The following is an 18,888-nucleotide window of genomic DNA, read 5'->3' as shown; positions in this document are numbered from 1 at the left end:
ACATTAATAAAGTCATTGAAAAGTTACACTACTTTTTACATGTTAAATAGAGTAACTTGTAATCTGTAGCCTATTACAATTCTAAAGTAACCTTCACAAAACTAGTGATACTAGAATAAAGCTGCATCTCTTTAGCCATTACAGTAATGTCCAATGAAACTAACAAATGCACAAATCATCTTTGCCTGATATAATATGAACAGCCGCAGCTATTCCTTCTCCATGTGCTTTCCTGTCTTTTATTACAGAATGCCAATCCTGACCACACTTGTGAAGACTGCTAAAAATGCAAACGTGGACTTAAAAGACTGAGATAATGTTATGCTTATATTGCCATCATTACAATTGCAAACTCTATTTACTGCTTTAATAATGCACTGAAAGATAGCATAACTTTGTCTAACTGAACACATTACTCACATTATTAGAAATACTGTATATTACTGTTTTATTAGATTTTTTTTTTTTTTTTTTTGTTGCCAGAGGAAGATCAGCCCCAGATAAGTCTGGTTCCTTCAACAACTAACCAGCATTTGAGTTTTTCCCTTTACACGGTCACCTGTAATTGCTCACTGCATGGGGCTCAGAGATTAAAAAGAAATTTCTTAATTTATTGCTACATCGCCTGTTTATTTTGAGCAAATGCTTTGAAATCTGTATCGTGAAAAGGGGGAAAAAAATCATATTTCTATTACTTACATTTCTGGAGTTTGGTTACCTGGTTAGCAGGCATTCTCAGTTGCACTCATTTATGTAGTACCAAAAAACAGCAAGCCTTGCCACTGGGTGCACTAATTAGGAAAATCCAGGCCAGTAATCATAACCAATATTTTAACACTACGATGGACTGATTTCATTGCAATTATTTATTTTTCAAACACTTTTACATTCACTGAGCTACAAGCTGCTGCAAAACACCAGACTGTAAAATCATAAGAAATGCTACTTTTTGTGAAGAAAACACTTGATCTAAAAGGAGTAGGCTACGAAGAAGTTGGGCAAGTTAGAAAGACAGTATAAAAGCACACTTGAATATGTATTTTGTCTTGTACTGTAGGACAGCATCACTTTCAGTGTCAATCACCATAGAGTAGCTGTCAGATCACAATGACACTTGAAGTTTTATTGTTAAAGGATGAGCACAATCGATTTTCTACTCCTCCACCGTCTGCACAATATTTTGTCTTTACTGACGTTAAGTGCACAACTTTCTCAATTGTTTGCCAAAAGTATCCATATAATCTAATGAAATAAATAACTGCTGTTCTTTGGAACTTTCAGTCGATCAAATAAACCTGAAAAAAAAAAAAAAATAGTGAATTAAAAACAATTAATAAATAAGTGAATGAATGAATAAATAAATAATCTCTTTATCACCCAGCTCCCAATTGCAGCTCGCATCAAATTCAAGACACTGATGCTTGCATATAGAACAGCCACAGGCTTGGCGCCTGCCTACCTCCACTCACTCATTGTACCATCACAAAGAGGCACAAAATCACTTTCCAGAACATTCTCTTACACCGTTCCTGGCTGGTGGAATGATCTTCCCACCGCTATCCGGAATGCCAGCTCCCTAACAACTTTCAAGCGACTGCTGAAAACCCATCTCTTTTGACACTACTTGACTTAAAAAAAAAAAAAAAAAAAAAAAAAAAGTTTCTACTCTTTTCCCTTTCTAGCTTGTACTTATTTGAACAATGCCTGTTATATGGTAATTTGAGCACTTCGTAGGTCGTTTTGCCTCTTTAGGACAAATCGCTTGATGTATTCCCCACCTGTAAGTTGCTTTGGATAAAAGCGTCTGCTAAATGAATAAATGTAAATGTAAATATAATGCGACAGAAGTGCAGGTTTGGAATGATATGAAGGTTTGCAAATGATGATAATTTAGATTCTCAGGCAGACTATCCCTTTAAACAATTCCTTTAATAGAAGGACAGAAAAACAGAGAAGAAAATAGATTAATTGTTGCCATGCAAACCTTTTAATCAGAAAATCCACAATTTTACAGAATATCAAATTGTCAACACAACACAACCAAAGTGTTTTAGCATTTAATGTATTATATTACTATGCATTTTATATCTATATAGATATCAGCGTTTTGTGAAAATGACTATTGCCATGTGTTTATTGTAAGGAGTACAGAAACAGCCTCTGATTCACAAAAACACACTGTCAAACACAGCAGTGCAGTTTAATCTTGTAGTGTCTGAATCTGATGGTTTAAATTCACTTGTTTCTGTTAAGTACAGAATATGAGGTCTGAAACCATGCAGGTTTTTATTTAGGGTTGGGTTTTTCCCAATTATTAAAAAGTTCCTGTTTTCCACTTTTTCACATTTTTTGAAAAAGTACCAGAACTGTCACTGGTGCCTTTCCCATGAGAAAAAAACAGGATGCTGTGACAACAGGATTGCTTTGCCACCGTATCATACAAGGCTAATTTCACTTTCTATTGCACTGCTATCGAAAAACACATAGTGATGCTTCAGGTTAAATGGCTCTCTTGATGGCTTTCTGTGATCATACCGGATGACTTCCAAATGTTCCACGGATCACTGTTGAGTTGAATTGTATTTTCAGGGTATAGTCTAGGCTCTTTTGATGCCTGTGGAGAGGTTGGCTCTGACTACCACAAGCACCTCTCTGTCCACAGATATGAAAGCAGCTCTGCAGGTATTGAGCTGTGAGAGCCACCAGGGTCTCTGAATGAGATGTTTGATGATGGTTTTAGTGTCACGATATCATCCACACAGTTACTGATATGAGTGATTCTGTGGGTGAGTGTGTGTGTAACCTCTGCATGTGGCAGTATTGATCATATTCATGAATGAAAGGGTCTAGAAGGGTTGAGCTAGTTTCTTTTGGCCACTCCTTGATCTTCTTGTTAACCGTTTCTTCTGGAGGCAAAGCAGTACTGTGGACATTTTTCAATATACTGTACTGTACTGTATATGCAGTTCTTTCAAAACAAAACAGTGCAAATACAAAATATATGTTACAATTTTCTGCACTGTAGGTCTGCAGACACTATATTCTGTTTTTTTTTTTCCTTTCTGTGCAGGAAAGACAATAAAAACCATTTGACTTGACTGTAGGGAATGAACAGAGAGTTCATAGTGGAACACTGATCAGTACTATGGGCATCAAGAGTGATGTGTAGAGCTGCTGGTATTCCTGTGTTTGGGAATGTAATGTGGGTGATGTATGCAAATGAGAAACGCAGCTGAGATTGTACGGGCGGGAGATGAAGCCCTAGCACTGATGTGGTCTGAAATAATGCAGTGCAGAGGCTTTTAACTGGTTTTTCCTCAGGGCGATCAGGATGCAAAAATGCAAATTTCAAATACCATCACATAACAAATGACACTAAAAACACACTCTCATAGCAATTCTGATCTGTTTTTCATTTTGGGAAATTGGTGCCTAATTTGTATGAATTTGTACGATCTTATTTGTACATTTTCATACAATCTGCTTACACCCTAATGACAGTCAGGCTTGTGATGCGTTTTAGTTTAGTTGCTGGTAACACTTTAGAATACAGATCCATCATTAGTGCATAACTACACAGGAACAAATGACTAATGCACTATTAACATTCTAGTAACTATTATTAACTAATAAGAAACTCTGATTAATGAATCAGTAAGTAATAGTGCTCAGTTGAACATAGTAGTTCACTATTAGCTAATCAGTAACTATTATTTTTTCATATCTCCCAGAGAACTACTAAGAACTACTATATACATGCTCATAATTAATGTAAATAATGCAAAATGCATAATTAATTGTGAAGTGAAGATCATGGTAACCCACTACTAATGACTAATTGGTAATACCAAATACTTCAGAAGGAATTACTAATTATTTGGATCTGTATTCTAAAGTGAAGATCATAATAACTCCTTAGTAATGAATAATGTCATTAAAACTATTGAGGTTTTTGTAAGGTTCTGGGTAGTCATACTTCTGATGGCTTTGGTAACACTTGAGTCGTTACTAATGGGTTACCATGATCTTCACTTTAGAACACGGATCCAAATAATTAGTAATTCCTTCTGAAGTATGTAGTAACACTTGAGTCATGACTATCTAAAACCTTACATATACCTCAACAGCTTAAATGATTGCAGTCGTTACTAAGGAGTTATTGTGATCTTCACTTTAGAATACAGATCCAAATAATTAGTAATTCCTTCTGAAGTATTTGGTAATATCTGAGTCATTACTAGTGGGTTACCATGATCCTGTGGATAGTAATTCTTAGTAGTTCTTTGGGACATAGTACTAAAAATAGTAGTTAGTAGATTAGCTAATCGTGAACTACTACTTTCAACTGAGCACTATTACTTACTGATTCGTTAATCAGAATTTCTTGTTAGTCAGTAGTAGTTACTAGAATGTTAATAGTGCATTAGTCATTTGTTCCTGTGTAGTTATTCACTAATGACGGATCTGTATTCTAAAGTGTTACTTAGTTGTTTATTAGCACTGTTTTTTCATTGCAAAAACAGTTCAGCTAAGCTTTTAAAAACCGACAGTGCATGTTGTAACATATGACAGCTGAAATTGTTCAATGAAATAAAATTATGAACTTTTTTTCAAAAAAAAAAAAAAATAATAATAATGGTGTTTTTTTTAAAGAAGAATCTAATTTTTGAGTTTGACAATGAACACATCGCAACCGTGCTTGGGACAGGCCTGATCACAACACACAGCTATACAGTATAGTTCAAAACAATGTGGGCAAATAGATGAAACACATTCAGACATTCAGAGATACACTCCCCTCCCTCCACACACAGCTCTCATAGAACACCAGACACATACATGAGACAAAATGCTTTACATTTCTTGAAATAATAATTTCTGAACATCAATTATTGATTGTCAGTCTTTATTCATCTGATTCTTCTGATTTCTCATTAAAATCCATAAAAAATAATGGTGGAAATTACACGGCTAATGTCATAGAATAGCATAGTTTAATAATAGCGGGGCAGATTGTAACACGGTGTTTTAACGTTCCCCATCAGCGCGACTGGAATATAAAACAGGTTAGTTTCTTCTGCTAGTTACCGAACCACTACAAAACTATCTAAACTAAAAAATAACATTGTAGATTAAAATAATAGCAGACTTGTGTTATTTTAAATGAATACTGAGATGAAAAATTTACTTCAGCCAGAAATGTACTTTTACTATGGTAAAATAAATATTCAGCGATATCTTCAAAACCCCGCGTTAGTTTGTGCCCCGCGCTCCCCTAGTACTACAACACACCATGAGTGTACCGTACATTAGCACTGCTTCTTCTTGTTTGCTTTTGGGATCTAATAGAGTATTTGCACCCCAAAAATGATGATGCATGATGTTAGACTTAACAAGCATTGTTAAGGATGTGATGCTTACACTTCTGATGTGAATCTCATCTGTTAACATGAGTGTTAAAAAAAAAATGAAAATAAAAATCCACTGTTGGGTGCCGCTGACATTTGCAGTGTGAAACAGGCATTAGGATATTTTATCATCTTGCTGTTGCAACATCCACAGGCCAGGCAATGTAATTTTAATGCACTGTCTGACGTTGTGCATTTCTGTAATGTAGAGCAGCACTACTGCATGCATTTTTTTAATAGCATGTTTACCCCAAAATTAAAACTGTCAGTCACATCAAATCTGTATGACTTTCTTTGTGGAACAATAAACAACATTGGACCCCATTTGTCATGAAAGAGTCATACAAGTTTGGAATGACATAAGGAAGAGTAAATGAGTCATTTTTGGGTGAACTATTCCTTTAATGTTTATTGCTGTTTGGTGAAAACCGTCATTACAAAAATAAATGAAAAATTGTGGAGCCATGCTGAATCTTCAGTTCTACAGATTTTGCACGACTGATTAACACTTTCAGGCTGTTGTTGCTGCGGTTCACTGGTTTAAAATGAGCTTGTGTGATAAGATACGTGCACATTAACGACCACCTGCTTGTGCTCATTTCAGTGTTTACTGGAGCTTGACACTGTTCATCTTTTCAGTGTCTGTGTGTCTTTGTGTGTAATGGATAATGCAAATGATTAATCAGATGAAGATTATTCACATCCCCACAGGGGTTGCATACTGTAGATTTTTTCTCTGTAGAATGTGTGGATTGTAACTTCTATTCTGGAATATATTGGCAATATGTATTGTTACTTGCTAGCATATTAAAATAAATAGATCAAGAGAGGAACTATGTATAATAGTTCAATTTCTTGAATGATTCAGTGAGTTTACATTTTTGTGATACCATAATATATATATTTTTTTAATTTCACATTTAAACATATATTTTAGCATGTATTGTCATTTTTGTCACAGCATTTTATACAATATAATATAATATAATATTATATAATTAATCGGTCCCACTCCATCAACCTCCATTCTGCATCTGGTAAGGAAACATACAATTATTCATCATCATTTCCTGCACTGCAATATCTGACTTGGCATTACTTACCTGCATTTCCATCCGTGTCAATAAATTACCTGTGCGGGTTCAACTATATCTCTGTCTCAGATTCTGGTATTCACCATCAGTTCACTGTCATCTGCAGAGAGCAGCGCAACATCATCTGAGACACGCCGATGATCCGACGCTCCAGGCGACACTGATTGTCCCGTATACGCTGTGAGAGAAATCCTACACTTCTGACACTGTAGAGAGCGCCTGGAATATCTGGTTGACTGGAAGGGATACAGACCTTAAAAACATTCAAGGGTCCCCCAGGATCTTAGACCTGACTCTCCCGACTGCCTTCCATCAATCGCATTCTCAAAAACCAGCTGCACGCAGCGAGGACAGACGCCATCGTGTCAAGATCCTCAGCCCTAAGGAGCGGTCAAGCCAGGCTCCTCTGTCACCAACACCCAGAAATCACTCTCACAGGCGTTCTGATCACGCCTTATCACACACCTCATAGTAAGTCTTTGTCTGGCCTCGATTGAGGAGGCTCATTACCCTCTATACTTATTTACCCTGTGATTCTCCAGCAATCTTCTTTGTGATACTCCAGTCATCTCTCCAGTGCTCCAGTGATCACCAGCCCTACTTACCTGTCCCCGTCTGAGGTGTGACTGTCCTGGTTCCGTCTGCCTCCATTCTGAATCTGATAAAGGAAACATGAAAACATGTATTTTGCTGTTGATAAAAGGAACTTGAATCTTACTGATAGCTGTGGAGGCTGGGAAATACTGGCTATATACAAAAAATAAAATAAAATAAAATAATAAAATAAAACAGAGAAAAACAGGCTAACTAGTGTACAATGTGCATTTTATTAGGCCACAGATACTCATTTGTAAAGATTTGTGGAGGTCTATTTCAGACATTGTTGTCAACACACTGCAGTCCTGTAGTCACTGAATGACAAGTAGGCTAATAATCAAACAATTCAAATTAAATTTAAAGCCTTATAAATGAAATATAAAAAACACATGCCCCTAATAGCGGAACTATAATGAATATTCACATACAGTGGGTACGGAAAGTATTCAGACCCTCTTAAATTTTCCACTCTTTGTTATATTGCAGCCATTTGCTAAAATCATTTAAGTTCATTTTTTTTCCTCATTAATGTACACACAGCACCCCATATTGACAGAAAAACACAGAATTGTTGACATTTTTGCAGATTTATTAAAAAAGAAAAACTGAAATATCACATGGTCCTAAGTATTCAGACCCTGTGCTCAGTATTTAGTAGAAGCACCTTTTGATCTAATACAGCCATGAGTCTTTTCAGGAAAGATGCAACAAGTTTTTCACACCTGGATTTGGGGATCCTCTGCCATTCCTCCTTGCAGATCCTCTCCAGTTCTGTCAGGTTGGATGGTAAACGTTGGTGGACAGCCATTTTTAGGTCTCTCCAGAGATGCTCAATTGGGTTTAAGTCAGGGCTCTGGCTGGGCCATTCAAGAACAGTCACAGAGTTGTTGTGAAGCCACTCCTTCGTTATTTTAGCTGTGTGCTTAGGGTCATTGTCTTGTTGGAAGGTAAACCTTCGGCCCAGTCTGAGGTCCTGAGCACTCTGGAGAAGGTTTTCGTCCAGGATATCCCTGTACTTGGCCGCATTCATCTTTCCCTCGATTGCAACCGGTCGTCCTGTCCCTGCAGCTGAAAAACACCCCCACAGCATGATGCTGCCACCACCATGCTTCACTGTTGGGACTGTATTGGACAGGTGATGAGCAGTGCCTGGTTTTCTCCACACATACTACTTAGAATTAAGGCCAAAAAGTTCTATCTTGGTCTCATCAGACCAGAGAATCTTATTTCTCACCATCTTGGAGTCCTTCAGGTGTTTTTTTTTAGCAAACTCCATGCAGGCTTTCATGTGTCTTGCACTGAGGAGAGGCTTCCGTCGGGCCACTCTGCCATAAAGCCCCGACTGGTGGAGGGCTGCAGTGATGGTTGACTTTCTACAACTTTCTCCCATCTCCCGACTGCATCTCTGGAGCTCAGCCACAGTGATCTTTGGGTTCTTCTTTACCTCTCTCACCAAGGCTCTTCTGCCCCAATAGCTCAGTTTGGCCGGACGGCCAGCTCTAGGAAGGGTTCTGATCGTCCCAAACATCTTCCATTTAAGGATTATGGAGGTCACTGTGCTCTTAGGAACCTTGAGTGCAGCAGAAAGTGTTATAACCTTGTAACCTTGGCCAGATCTATGTCTTGCCACAATTCTGTCTCTGAGCTCTTCAGGCAGTTCCTTTGACCTCATGATTCTCATTTGCTCTGACATGCACTGTGAGCTGTAACGTCTTATATAGACAGGTATGTGGCTTTCCTAATCAAGTCCAGTCAGTATAATCAAACACAGCTGGACTCAAATGAAGCTGTAGAACCATCTCAAAGATGATCAGAAGAAATGGACTGCACCTGAGTTAAATATGTGAGTGTCACAGAAAAGAGTCTGAATACTTAGGACCATGTGATATTTCAGTTTTTCTTTTTTAATAAATCTGCAAAAATGTCAACAATTCTGTGTTTTTCTGTCAATATGGGGTGCTGTGTGTACATTAATGAGGAAAAAAATGAACTTTTTGATTAATGATTTTAGCAAATGGCTGCAATATAACAAAGAGTGAAAAATTTAAGGGGGTCTGAATATTTTCCGTACCCACTGTATACCCACTAGCAATCTGAAAAATATCTTCCAGTATTTGTTTTGTTTTCTTCCTTTTCCATTAGAAATTTCAAAGGTGACAATGACAGAAATCCCACCTCTCCCAGTAGATCCAGCATTCTCAGTCATATTTTTAGTGGCTCCCTTATGCTATATACAATTGGTGCTGAAGTATTTTACACTGAAATGAGCTGACTATATGTTATGGTACTCACATGTACTATACTGTAAAAAACAATTTGTTGAGTCAACTTAAAATAATTTGTTACATGGCTGCCTTAAAAAAAAGTTCAGTCAACTCAAAAAAAAAAAAAAAAAAACCTGATATTTTTAAAAATGATATTGTGTACAACTAAAAGAGAACTAAGATATTTGAGTTGATTCAACTTAATTTAAATTTAAGGCAGCTGGGTTACTTACCCAGCGTTTAAGTTTAACAAACCAATTTTTTTTTTTGTTAAGTCAACTCAAATATCTAAGTTGTCACTTGGTACAACTTAACATTTCAAGTTGACTAAACTTATTTGAGTTGACTGAGCTTAAATCTTTAAGGCAGCAGGGTAACAAATTATTTTAAGTGATTGGTATTGCAACTCAATTTGTCTAAAATAAAATATACATACTATTCACTTTGTATGCATGCATGTATTTTCATGTACTTTTATTTTTATTTATTTTTTTATTTTGGAAAGGCGTCCAAATTTATCTTGAAAAAATGTAGTTTTGTAAGAAACACCCTTCAATTTGATGGTTTACTTTGCTGGATATAGCAAAAGATGATAAAATGAGTGTGTTAAGTATGATAAATTGAGTATGCCTAATTTCATGATAAGTGTTTGATGAATCTTGATTAAAAATTGTATCTATTGACAGCCCTAATGTAATAATATACTGAATTACATTATATCCAGCATCCCCAGAACTCTACATATGGCAGTTTTCAAAATGGATGGTGTTTATATTATATTATATTATATTATATTATATTGTATTACTAGAAACACAGCTGAAGAATAACATCCTTATTTAATCTGACACTGAGAACTTTCTGAAGGCTTCTTATACTGACCCTCGATAGCTTGAAGAGAAGCACAAGAGATCCTCCATTTAGGTCATTTAGATTTAGATATGTCAGCAGAATACAAAGTCAGTGATTATGAGCAAACGCTTGCTGTCAAGCACAGCACATGCACTGGAGAACAACAAACCTGGACGTCTGAGAGAGAGAGAGGACACTGGAAAGCACCAAGCGTGGTATATTACACACTTCCCAAACACGTGACCATGTTGTATTCCAAAGCAGTTTCTATGGATGTTTAACACAAATGTCAACAGACATCACTATGACAAACCCTAACAGAGCCTTTGCTAAGACATAGCGGCGTTACCATAGCGACAGCAATTTACAATGTTTAATGTGCATACTGAATAATTCAGTCATACTTACGCTCTCATATCCTCTTACATCATTGTAATTTGAATCTCAGGGGAGCCTGAGCACCGGTGTTGTTGTGTAATTATGTGTCCGTATGTGAGCTAAATGTTTGTTTTTCTGTTTGTATATGCTATGCTAGAGTAGAGCGCAGCATGAGCTCAGGCAACAGAATTTGTCAAAGAGATGCAGCTTATGAGGGCTAAGACCATCACTAACGTTCCCATGGCAACCGCATTCAAAAGGTGCATCACAAACTATTGCGGGCTCATGGTAATCAGGTTAGTAATAAAGACTGCAGTTCTAAACTGCACTTGATGGGTTTTATAGTTCCTTTCACGCCCTCCCCCACTTTAAGCACCATAATGTCCTTTACGCTGGTTGTTAAAGTGTTTTGTTGCCCCTGAGTGGTAGGAGTGTGAAAAGCATTTCAAGATTTGGACACAGGATCTTCCAGGAACTGATGCGTAAAATGATCATTCTGTTTACTGATTTAATCATCATCTCTGAGCTTGTTAAGTGATGACGTAATGTGTCTATTGAACGCACCAGCGAACGCTGTTTCCGCGTCCAAACCTCAACTCATTTGACTTGACAATACTATCTCAGCAGCCGTTTATTCATATTAAACATTTAAGCTAACCCTTTTCAAATTTACAGTGTACACTACAGTCTCTGTGCTCACAGTGTCCCAAACACAAATCATTTTTATATTTATATATATATTTTTTTTTATATTTTCACTGTATGGCTATCTGGGATTCGGGTATAGAGTTAAAGGATAGGATTATAATTTTTTGGTAGGATTATATCACATTGTGAGTGTATAATTAGTACCGTTTGTTGTTCATGTCATCTGATAGAGCGTTTGGACCCGGAAGTCATGGAAGAGGTGGCGCCTGACGTCAGACTTAACAAGCAAATAGAGACGGAGCGACACGCGTCACAGTCTGAAAACCAATCCAATGCTCTCCACTGACTTTGTATTGCGGGAATCTGCCTCCTTGTCATTTCTGACTTATAACAAAAAACAAAACAATGTCTAAAAGCTGCTATGTGACAGGGTGTACAGTAAACATGCTCAAAAAAAAAAAAAAAAAAAAAACAGAACTATGTTTTTATAAGCTGTCGACCCAAAACAACAAGCGTTTAAGGACAAAAGTAGAGCTCAGTGTGTCATATTATGCTAAGAACTACACCCACTGGAGGGAAACTTCATCATGACAAGAAACAATCATTATTTTTAACCATTTCAAAGGATGATTTCAACACCCTATTTAAACCTGAGAGGAAGAGATATATGGAGAAACTACATTTTATCGGTCCGTGTCAGTGCTCCTCTTTCTTACCTTTCTTTTGCTGGAGAAATTATCCAACTGAATGGCCCAACGTGAAATACCATGATATTTACAACTATTTGGGTCCTTAAATGCTCGTTTTTTGGGGTCGAAGTAGTTCTGGGTTTTTTATTTTAGCTTGTTTACTGTACACTTTGTCACATAGTAGCTTTTAGACATTGCTCTGTTTTTCGTTATAATTCAGAAATGACACGGAGGCAGCTTCCCGCAATACAAAGTCAGCGGAGAGCATTGGATTTAAAAGTTAAAAGTTTAATAGTTCAAAAAATAATTGTAACATTAGTTATGTAACAAAAACTATATTATTAAAGTATAAATCTTTAAAACTCTAACAAGCAGTACTTTGTTGTAATAACATAAGCATGCTTCTTTGAGATACTGGATTAATATAATTTATTTCTGACTGTTCAGATGATCCCGTAACGGGCTTGATCGTCACATTCTGGTACAAATGAAATGTGGATTCTAGTTTAAATCTTCTGAAGTCATACAATAGCTAGGTATAAGGGAACCAACTGAAAACTTACTTCAGACACAATATTCCCCTTTGCCCTACAGCTCTCAATTATTAATGCTTGCACATATTCAGACCTGGGTGAAATTTTTGAGAAAACTATTCCTTTGTCCGCTTCTTTTTCTCCCTCTTGGGGGTTTACAGTCCGTTTTAAAAGCAATACTGATGTTGCTCATCATACAGAAGACCTATTACAAGTAAACAGAACAAAATTAACACATAGTCTCAACAATAGGTAAAACTACATTTGTTAAATTAATATGCTATACATCAAATCAATACTCGGTTGTCTCTCCGTGCACTCATATCTTGCGACTTCAGTCAGCATTCTAGTGACTTGTTAATTCTGAAGTGTGACGTCAACCAAGTCACTCTGTCAGAAATGCTTTTCACACATTTTGCAGATTTGAGGCCTTTCCACACTTGATCTGTGTAAGTGTCATACACGTTATCTATATAAACTCTTCATGAAGGCTGCGCCTCAGTTTGAAAAGAAGTGTGGAATTAGCAAATTTAAACTAGGAAATTGCAACATCACACATAGTTTGCAGGCACATCTGAGCATGAACTTCAACAGGACTGGTTGTGGCATGTCTCTTTATACACTGGATAAGATGGCCATGACTGGATCTGAGAGTTAATCACAGTCAGGTTTATAAGAGAGCCTAAACCACAAACAGAGAGCATGCTTTATGCAAAGAAACAGATCTGTACCCACCCAGCATTGGTGAACTTTCCATCTCGATACCTCCATCTAGTGGCCAAAAACAATCATCACAGCTGATCACAGGAAAACATTGAAGAAAAAAAAAAAAAAAAAAAAAAAAAAAAAACCTTTTCACAATGCAAATCATTCCAAAACATAATGGTATGTTACAAAACCAAACACTACAGTGGAATCATTCACAGCAGTAGCAAAACACCCTGAGATGACATGAAGTTCAGACAAACATAGATACTTAGATCCACAGATGTTCAAATAATGTATTTAATATCTGTGATGTATCAACATTTCATAGTTTAGAAAATTTATGATTCATGTTTGATTCATGTTTAATGGAAGCTGAAATCTGCGCTACAGTAAAACACATGCTACAGAAATCAGACACTGAAAAAATAAAACATGCTGTGTTGACATATTGGGTTTTGAAAGGATTTGAGAGGTGTTCATGATTAATGAGAGACATACAACATTCAAGGAATGAAGGAAATAAGGGTATATAAGGGTATAATAATGCATACTAAAATCAACAGGATTATATTTGACTGAGACAGCATGTGTTAATCTGGACCAGAAAGTCTACTTCAAAAACTCAAAGCTCTGCGCCCTCTTGTGGATGTTATTTTCTGTGCTATACTAAAAAGACAAAATGGGCATTGAAAAGTGTGTAGGATTACACCATTTCCCACACACATGCAGTATTTAGACATTAACTGTGTCTATTACACACACACACTCCTGACTGTGTGTATGCACTTTCTGGTGGTAGTTAATTAGCTATTCTCTGTTCACATAAAAAAAAAAGGTTACGTAAACAGATGATTACGAATTATCAACTCTTTTCTTTTCAAGTTAGATACATAATAATCATGTTATGGTTTTTTTTTTTTTTTTGGCAAAATTTTAAAATGTTTTTAATGCGGTGTGTCAAAAGTGGACTGCATTAGTATAATAGCATTTTAGCTACGTTTAATGGTTTAATGTTGTTAGTGAGAATTATAAAAAAAAAAAAGGAAGCCTCATTATATTTATCAGTGTTGTACTCATAACCACAAGAACAATGTCCCTTGCAGTTTTACACCTCAATTGTTAGAAGGCAAAAACTTTTATTTCAGCTTTAATGTAACTTGAAAAACATTTGAAGTTCATTTGGTCTAGAAAAAAATGAAGGAATGAAAATTTCATTTTCTTTCATTTTTATGCATACGATATGTAACTGTGGAGAACAACAATGGACCCAAGACCGAGTCTTGTGGCACAACAACGTGTCCTTTAGATGCATATGTACTGTTATAATATATGATCGTACCTTTTGCACAAATAATCAGAAAATGAATTAGGCACTTTGTTACATTTTCTTTTATTGTAAAGGTGAAATATTCAAAAAGTGTGAATCATGTCAGAGGAGCGACTAGGAAGAGAGACAACTACAAAACATCTACGCAAGACTTTGGTAAGAACAATTTCTTATAAAAAAAGGGGTTATCAAATCAAAATTCAACAAATGACCGTATTTCAGGTAAATGGCGTCTACGTGTCTTACAGTGGGGAACAACATGATGACAGATCAGTGGGTCCTAGACAGCATTCATTTCATACATGAGACAGAGAAAATCCTGGAATGGCTGGTTAAATGTGCTTTTAGTTCAGGAAAATTACACACCAAAAATCATCACAGGAGACGTTACGTATTTGAATCGGCTCACGGCCGTTATCATTACTCGACAATAGTATATTTTCCCACAACAATTTTACAGAAATCTTGTAAAAGTACAGTAAAGAAAGCTGGTTTGCAAACATGGCAATACAAAAAAAAAAAAAAAAAAAAAAAAAAGCTTTTAAAATCAAACATATTACCAGCTCTAGGGCTTGATTCATAGAAGGGCAAATTATTTGAGTGGCCTTTCCTTTCTCTCATAGTGCACTCATATAGTTTTTTCATTGGCTATGAAAACCAAAGATCTGCTTCAACAACATTTTTCTCCTCTTTATCTGAAATTAATATTTAGTGTTGCAGTGTTTCCCCCCAAAATATGAACACACTGAAATTATACTTAAAATGTATGAATGTTACAGCATATAAATATATGCAACCATGAACCATTTATTTTGAACATTGTACGAATACGTTTTTCAAAATATCTGTTTAAATATTGAAATAAATAAACAACAGATAAAATGAAGACAAACTTTAGTGGAACACGTCTACATTACGGACTACAGCTGTATTCTGCCAGGACACCTGTCTGACGCCAGCTGGATAACGTCATGTTAAAACAGGTTTAAAAGTGAAGTTAACATCATTTGTTTTCAGACACCATTTGGTGTGATATTGTATCTCCCAGTGCAATGACAAATCATACATTTTAAGTGAGACTTCAGGTGTCAGGATAGTTTCTGGGCCACTCTATATTGAAGAGCTATTGAAATAAAAACAAGTAATAATCACTGAAGATGTCAAAACAGAATAGCACCCTTTAGATGCAAGTAAACAATTCTGCAAAAAAATGTGCAGTATATCGACACGATCTTGTGACTGTCTGCATTTGACCATTTGCATAGAGCAGGGGCTCCCAACCACATTCCTGGAGCCCCAAACCCTGCATGTCCTCCGTGTCTCTTCGCATGTCTCCGTGTCCTGTGCATACACTGTGCGATTTCAAGAAGGTACCAACTCACACTGTACGAGCAGATCGCATGCGATGTAAAGCCAAAGCTCACGACTCGTGCTCACACTATACGTGTGAAATAGGCAGCGTGTGTATGGACGACAGCCAGAGATATCTTAAAAAAACTAAAATAAATAAAAGCATCAGGTATCGGTGATATCGAGAGGATTTGGCATTTCTAATTATTAAATTATTACCATTACTATTGCTGTTATTGTTGTTGTTATTATTAATTTGTACTTTTATTATTAAGTTTAGGTCTACTACAATTCAGTTGTAACCGCACAACTGACGTACAGTTAATAAAAGATTAAATTAGCTTACTCCTTACTGAAAATGATTTAAAACATGAAGATATATTACACAATCAATAGGTGTATAATTAAAATTCTCAACAGTCTAAAGTAGTGTGTGTGGAACACTGTAATAATCAGTCATCGCTGAAAATAACAATTTTATTATAGACAAGGAGATTCCAAAAACCACTCGTTTAACATGAAATGTAAATTTTGTTGTTTTTAATTACGTATATCAGCCATAGGAGATTTTTTTTTTTTAATAAAAATAAATTAAGTTTATACCCAAATGTCTCTCACACCTTGATGGTTTAAAACTGAAATATTTATAATTTTGTGACGTGTTTGTCTTTATCATTAATTGCAAAATGACTTACAACGGTTCACATTTCTCGTTATAATAACATTATTTTAATCAAAAGATCTCCCTCTTTTCATTTTCTTTTTTCGCTGGTTTAAAGATTAAATGGTTAAAGTTCTATTTTTGTGAGTTTAGGGAAGTCGGTTCGTAGCTCTGCTTCAACTGTGTGATATCCTCACAAGGGGCCGTCGGGAGAGGCTAATCGCTTCTCGTTTTCCCCTGTACACTGCATGAACACTGCACGACGCACGACAAAACTGAAATTCGGCCCGACTCAAAAAACGAGTCAGAATTCGGCTCAAAATCGGATGAAAATCGCACAGTGTATGCCCTTAATCAAACACACGAGATTCAGATCATCAGCTCATTAGCAGAGACTCCAGAACTGAAATGGGTGGCTCTAGGAACATGAATGTGAACCACTGGCATAGACAATAAAACGTACAAAACTGCTGCATTGACAGCATGTAGAACAAATACATGTTTATGAATATTTAAAGTTGTGTAATTAATTGTTTATGATCATATTGTTTTCAGCTGCACTTCTTAAACCCAGTTGACTCATTTCCTTAAAAAGGATGACATAACATGAAATATTAAACAAGTCTACACTTTCAGTATATGCCTTTGAATGAGATATGTGACTACTGGAATAAGATTTTCAGTGATTAGCAGCTTCTGTATATTGTGCTCTGTCCCTCACATAAAACGATTATATACGGCCAGAGAAGAGTGCGACTGAAACAGAAGTTGTTTGGACTGCTTTGGTACTGCCTTTTGACATTTTAGCAATAAATACATTATGGTGATCACACTCTGTTATGTTTCTGTTTAGAGGGTTGTGTCAGTAGATCTAATAAAATGGTAAAAATGCAACTAAACAAGAGGCATTTATGATATACACAATTTGTAAATATGTTAAGTTACTGTAGCTCTAAACACGTAATAGTGTTTACAGTTTATAAGTTGTCAATATAGCAAAATTGTACGTTTCAGTGTCTATCCAAATGTACAAATTTCGGGTTCGGGATAGTTTTGGTATGTTTTGTTTGTACCTCAAAATATTCCGTACTAATACCTACATTTAAACGAGACCTGGATGAATACATACCAATAAAACAGAAATAAATCTTCTGAATGAATGGTTTGCATGCATCTAAACGTAGCTCTTCTGATCGCTGTGATTATAGGGTGAATGTGAACAATGTACCTGTCAGTGTTTCCTCTGACCTGTTCATGTGTAGCAAGGAAAAAAAAAAAAAAAAAATCACATCACATGATGTCTTTGAACCTCTGACACTTATGACTGTGATTTTAAAAGTCATTTCTGTTGGATGGATGTTATTTTGCGTGTGTGTTTGGATCACAGAATATAAAAGGAGAAATTTGTTTTGCATTTCATGTCAGAACACATTAATCTTTAATATGCCACGGTCCTGCTTGTGAAAAATCAATCTTCAAAAGATCTCCCCTCTTCAAAGCTTCACAGAGGGCTGTTACTCTCAAATACTAATGCATATTAATACATCTGAATTTGTACAGTACTCTGCAACTCTGAGCGCCCTCCCTGTCGGTTTCCCGTTCCTTTACAGGCTAGACAATGCCTGGGTCGCTATAAATTCTAGAAAATAAAAGTAATAAAAATAACAGACTACCTGTTGCAGCTTTCCAACCTCACACAGAGTGCATTAAATATACCGTGTGACAGTGCGTCACAGTCTGTTCGTGATCTGGATCGGGTCCCGTCACACAAGCCCGTTCGGCACGGCCCTAGCAGGGATGGACGTTGCAGGCCCGTATCTCCTTTCGGTCTTTACAGCTAGTTAGCTGTGCGTTCTTGAATCTCCTCTTGGCCGTCATTAACCGCTCCTGGATTCCCCCACCACACAGCTTGGTACAGTCAGTCCACGCAGACCACGGCTTCATTTTGCATCCTGCAGGAAGAGGTTTAGACCAGATTCAGCTGTTGTTGTCAGTTAATCATCTGCCTTTTTATTCAGAGACACTGTCCGTAGTGGTTACGACGTGATGAATTAGTAAAGGAGAGCTTTTGTATCATCTGTAGTGGCGATGTTATCAAACATAATCGCTAATCGAGAATTACAGCATCTGCCGCAGTTACATTGTGATGCCGATTTGCCAAAGGAGAGAGGGTTGGCATCTGCAGTGATGCATGATTACGACTTTAATGGCACATCGTAATGACTCTGATGGACTAAAAAGAGAGTTAGCCATGATGGCATGATGTTGATGTACTAAAAAGAACCATCCGCAATCTCATGGTAATTGTACAGAACTGCTCGTGGAGAATGCCTGCATCTGTAGTGATGATGTTATAAAGATGACTGATTAAAACACAGC

At 36.5% G+C, this 18,888-nt stretch overlaps 1 protein-coding gene across 1 annotated transcript in view; it reads right to left on the bottom strand.

Annotated features, from left to right (window-relative positions):
- Positions 1-15,010: 15,010 nt before the first annotated feature.
- Positions 15,011-18,888, bottom strand: part of spon1a (spondin 1a) — a 119,902-nt gene continuing 116,024 nt past the window's right edge. Inside the window, exon 16 of the mRNA XM_051134817.1 lies at positions 15,011-18,461. Coding sequence (XP_050990774.1) covers positions 18,298-18,461 — 164 coding nt within the window. The 3' untranslated portion in view covers positions 15,011-18,297. The remainder of the gene's footprint in view (positions 18,462-18,888) is intronic.

The sequence above is a fragment of the Labeo rohita genome, chromosome 18 (assembly GCF_022985175.1).
Source record: "Labeo rohita strain BAU-BD-2019 chromosome 18, IGBB_LRoh.1.0, whole genome shotgun sequence".
NCBI lineage: Eukaryota > Metazoa > Chordata > Actinopteri > Cypriniformes > Cyprinidae > Labeo > Labeo rohita.
This window is presented reverse-complemented; position numbering and strand designations above follow the sequence as displayed.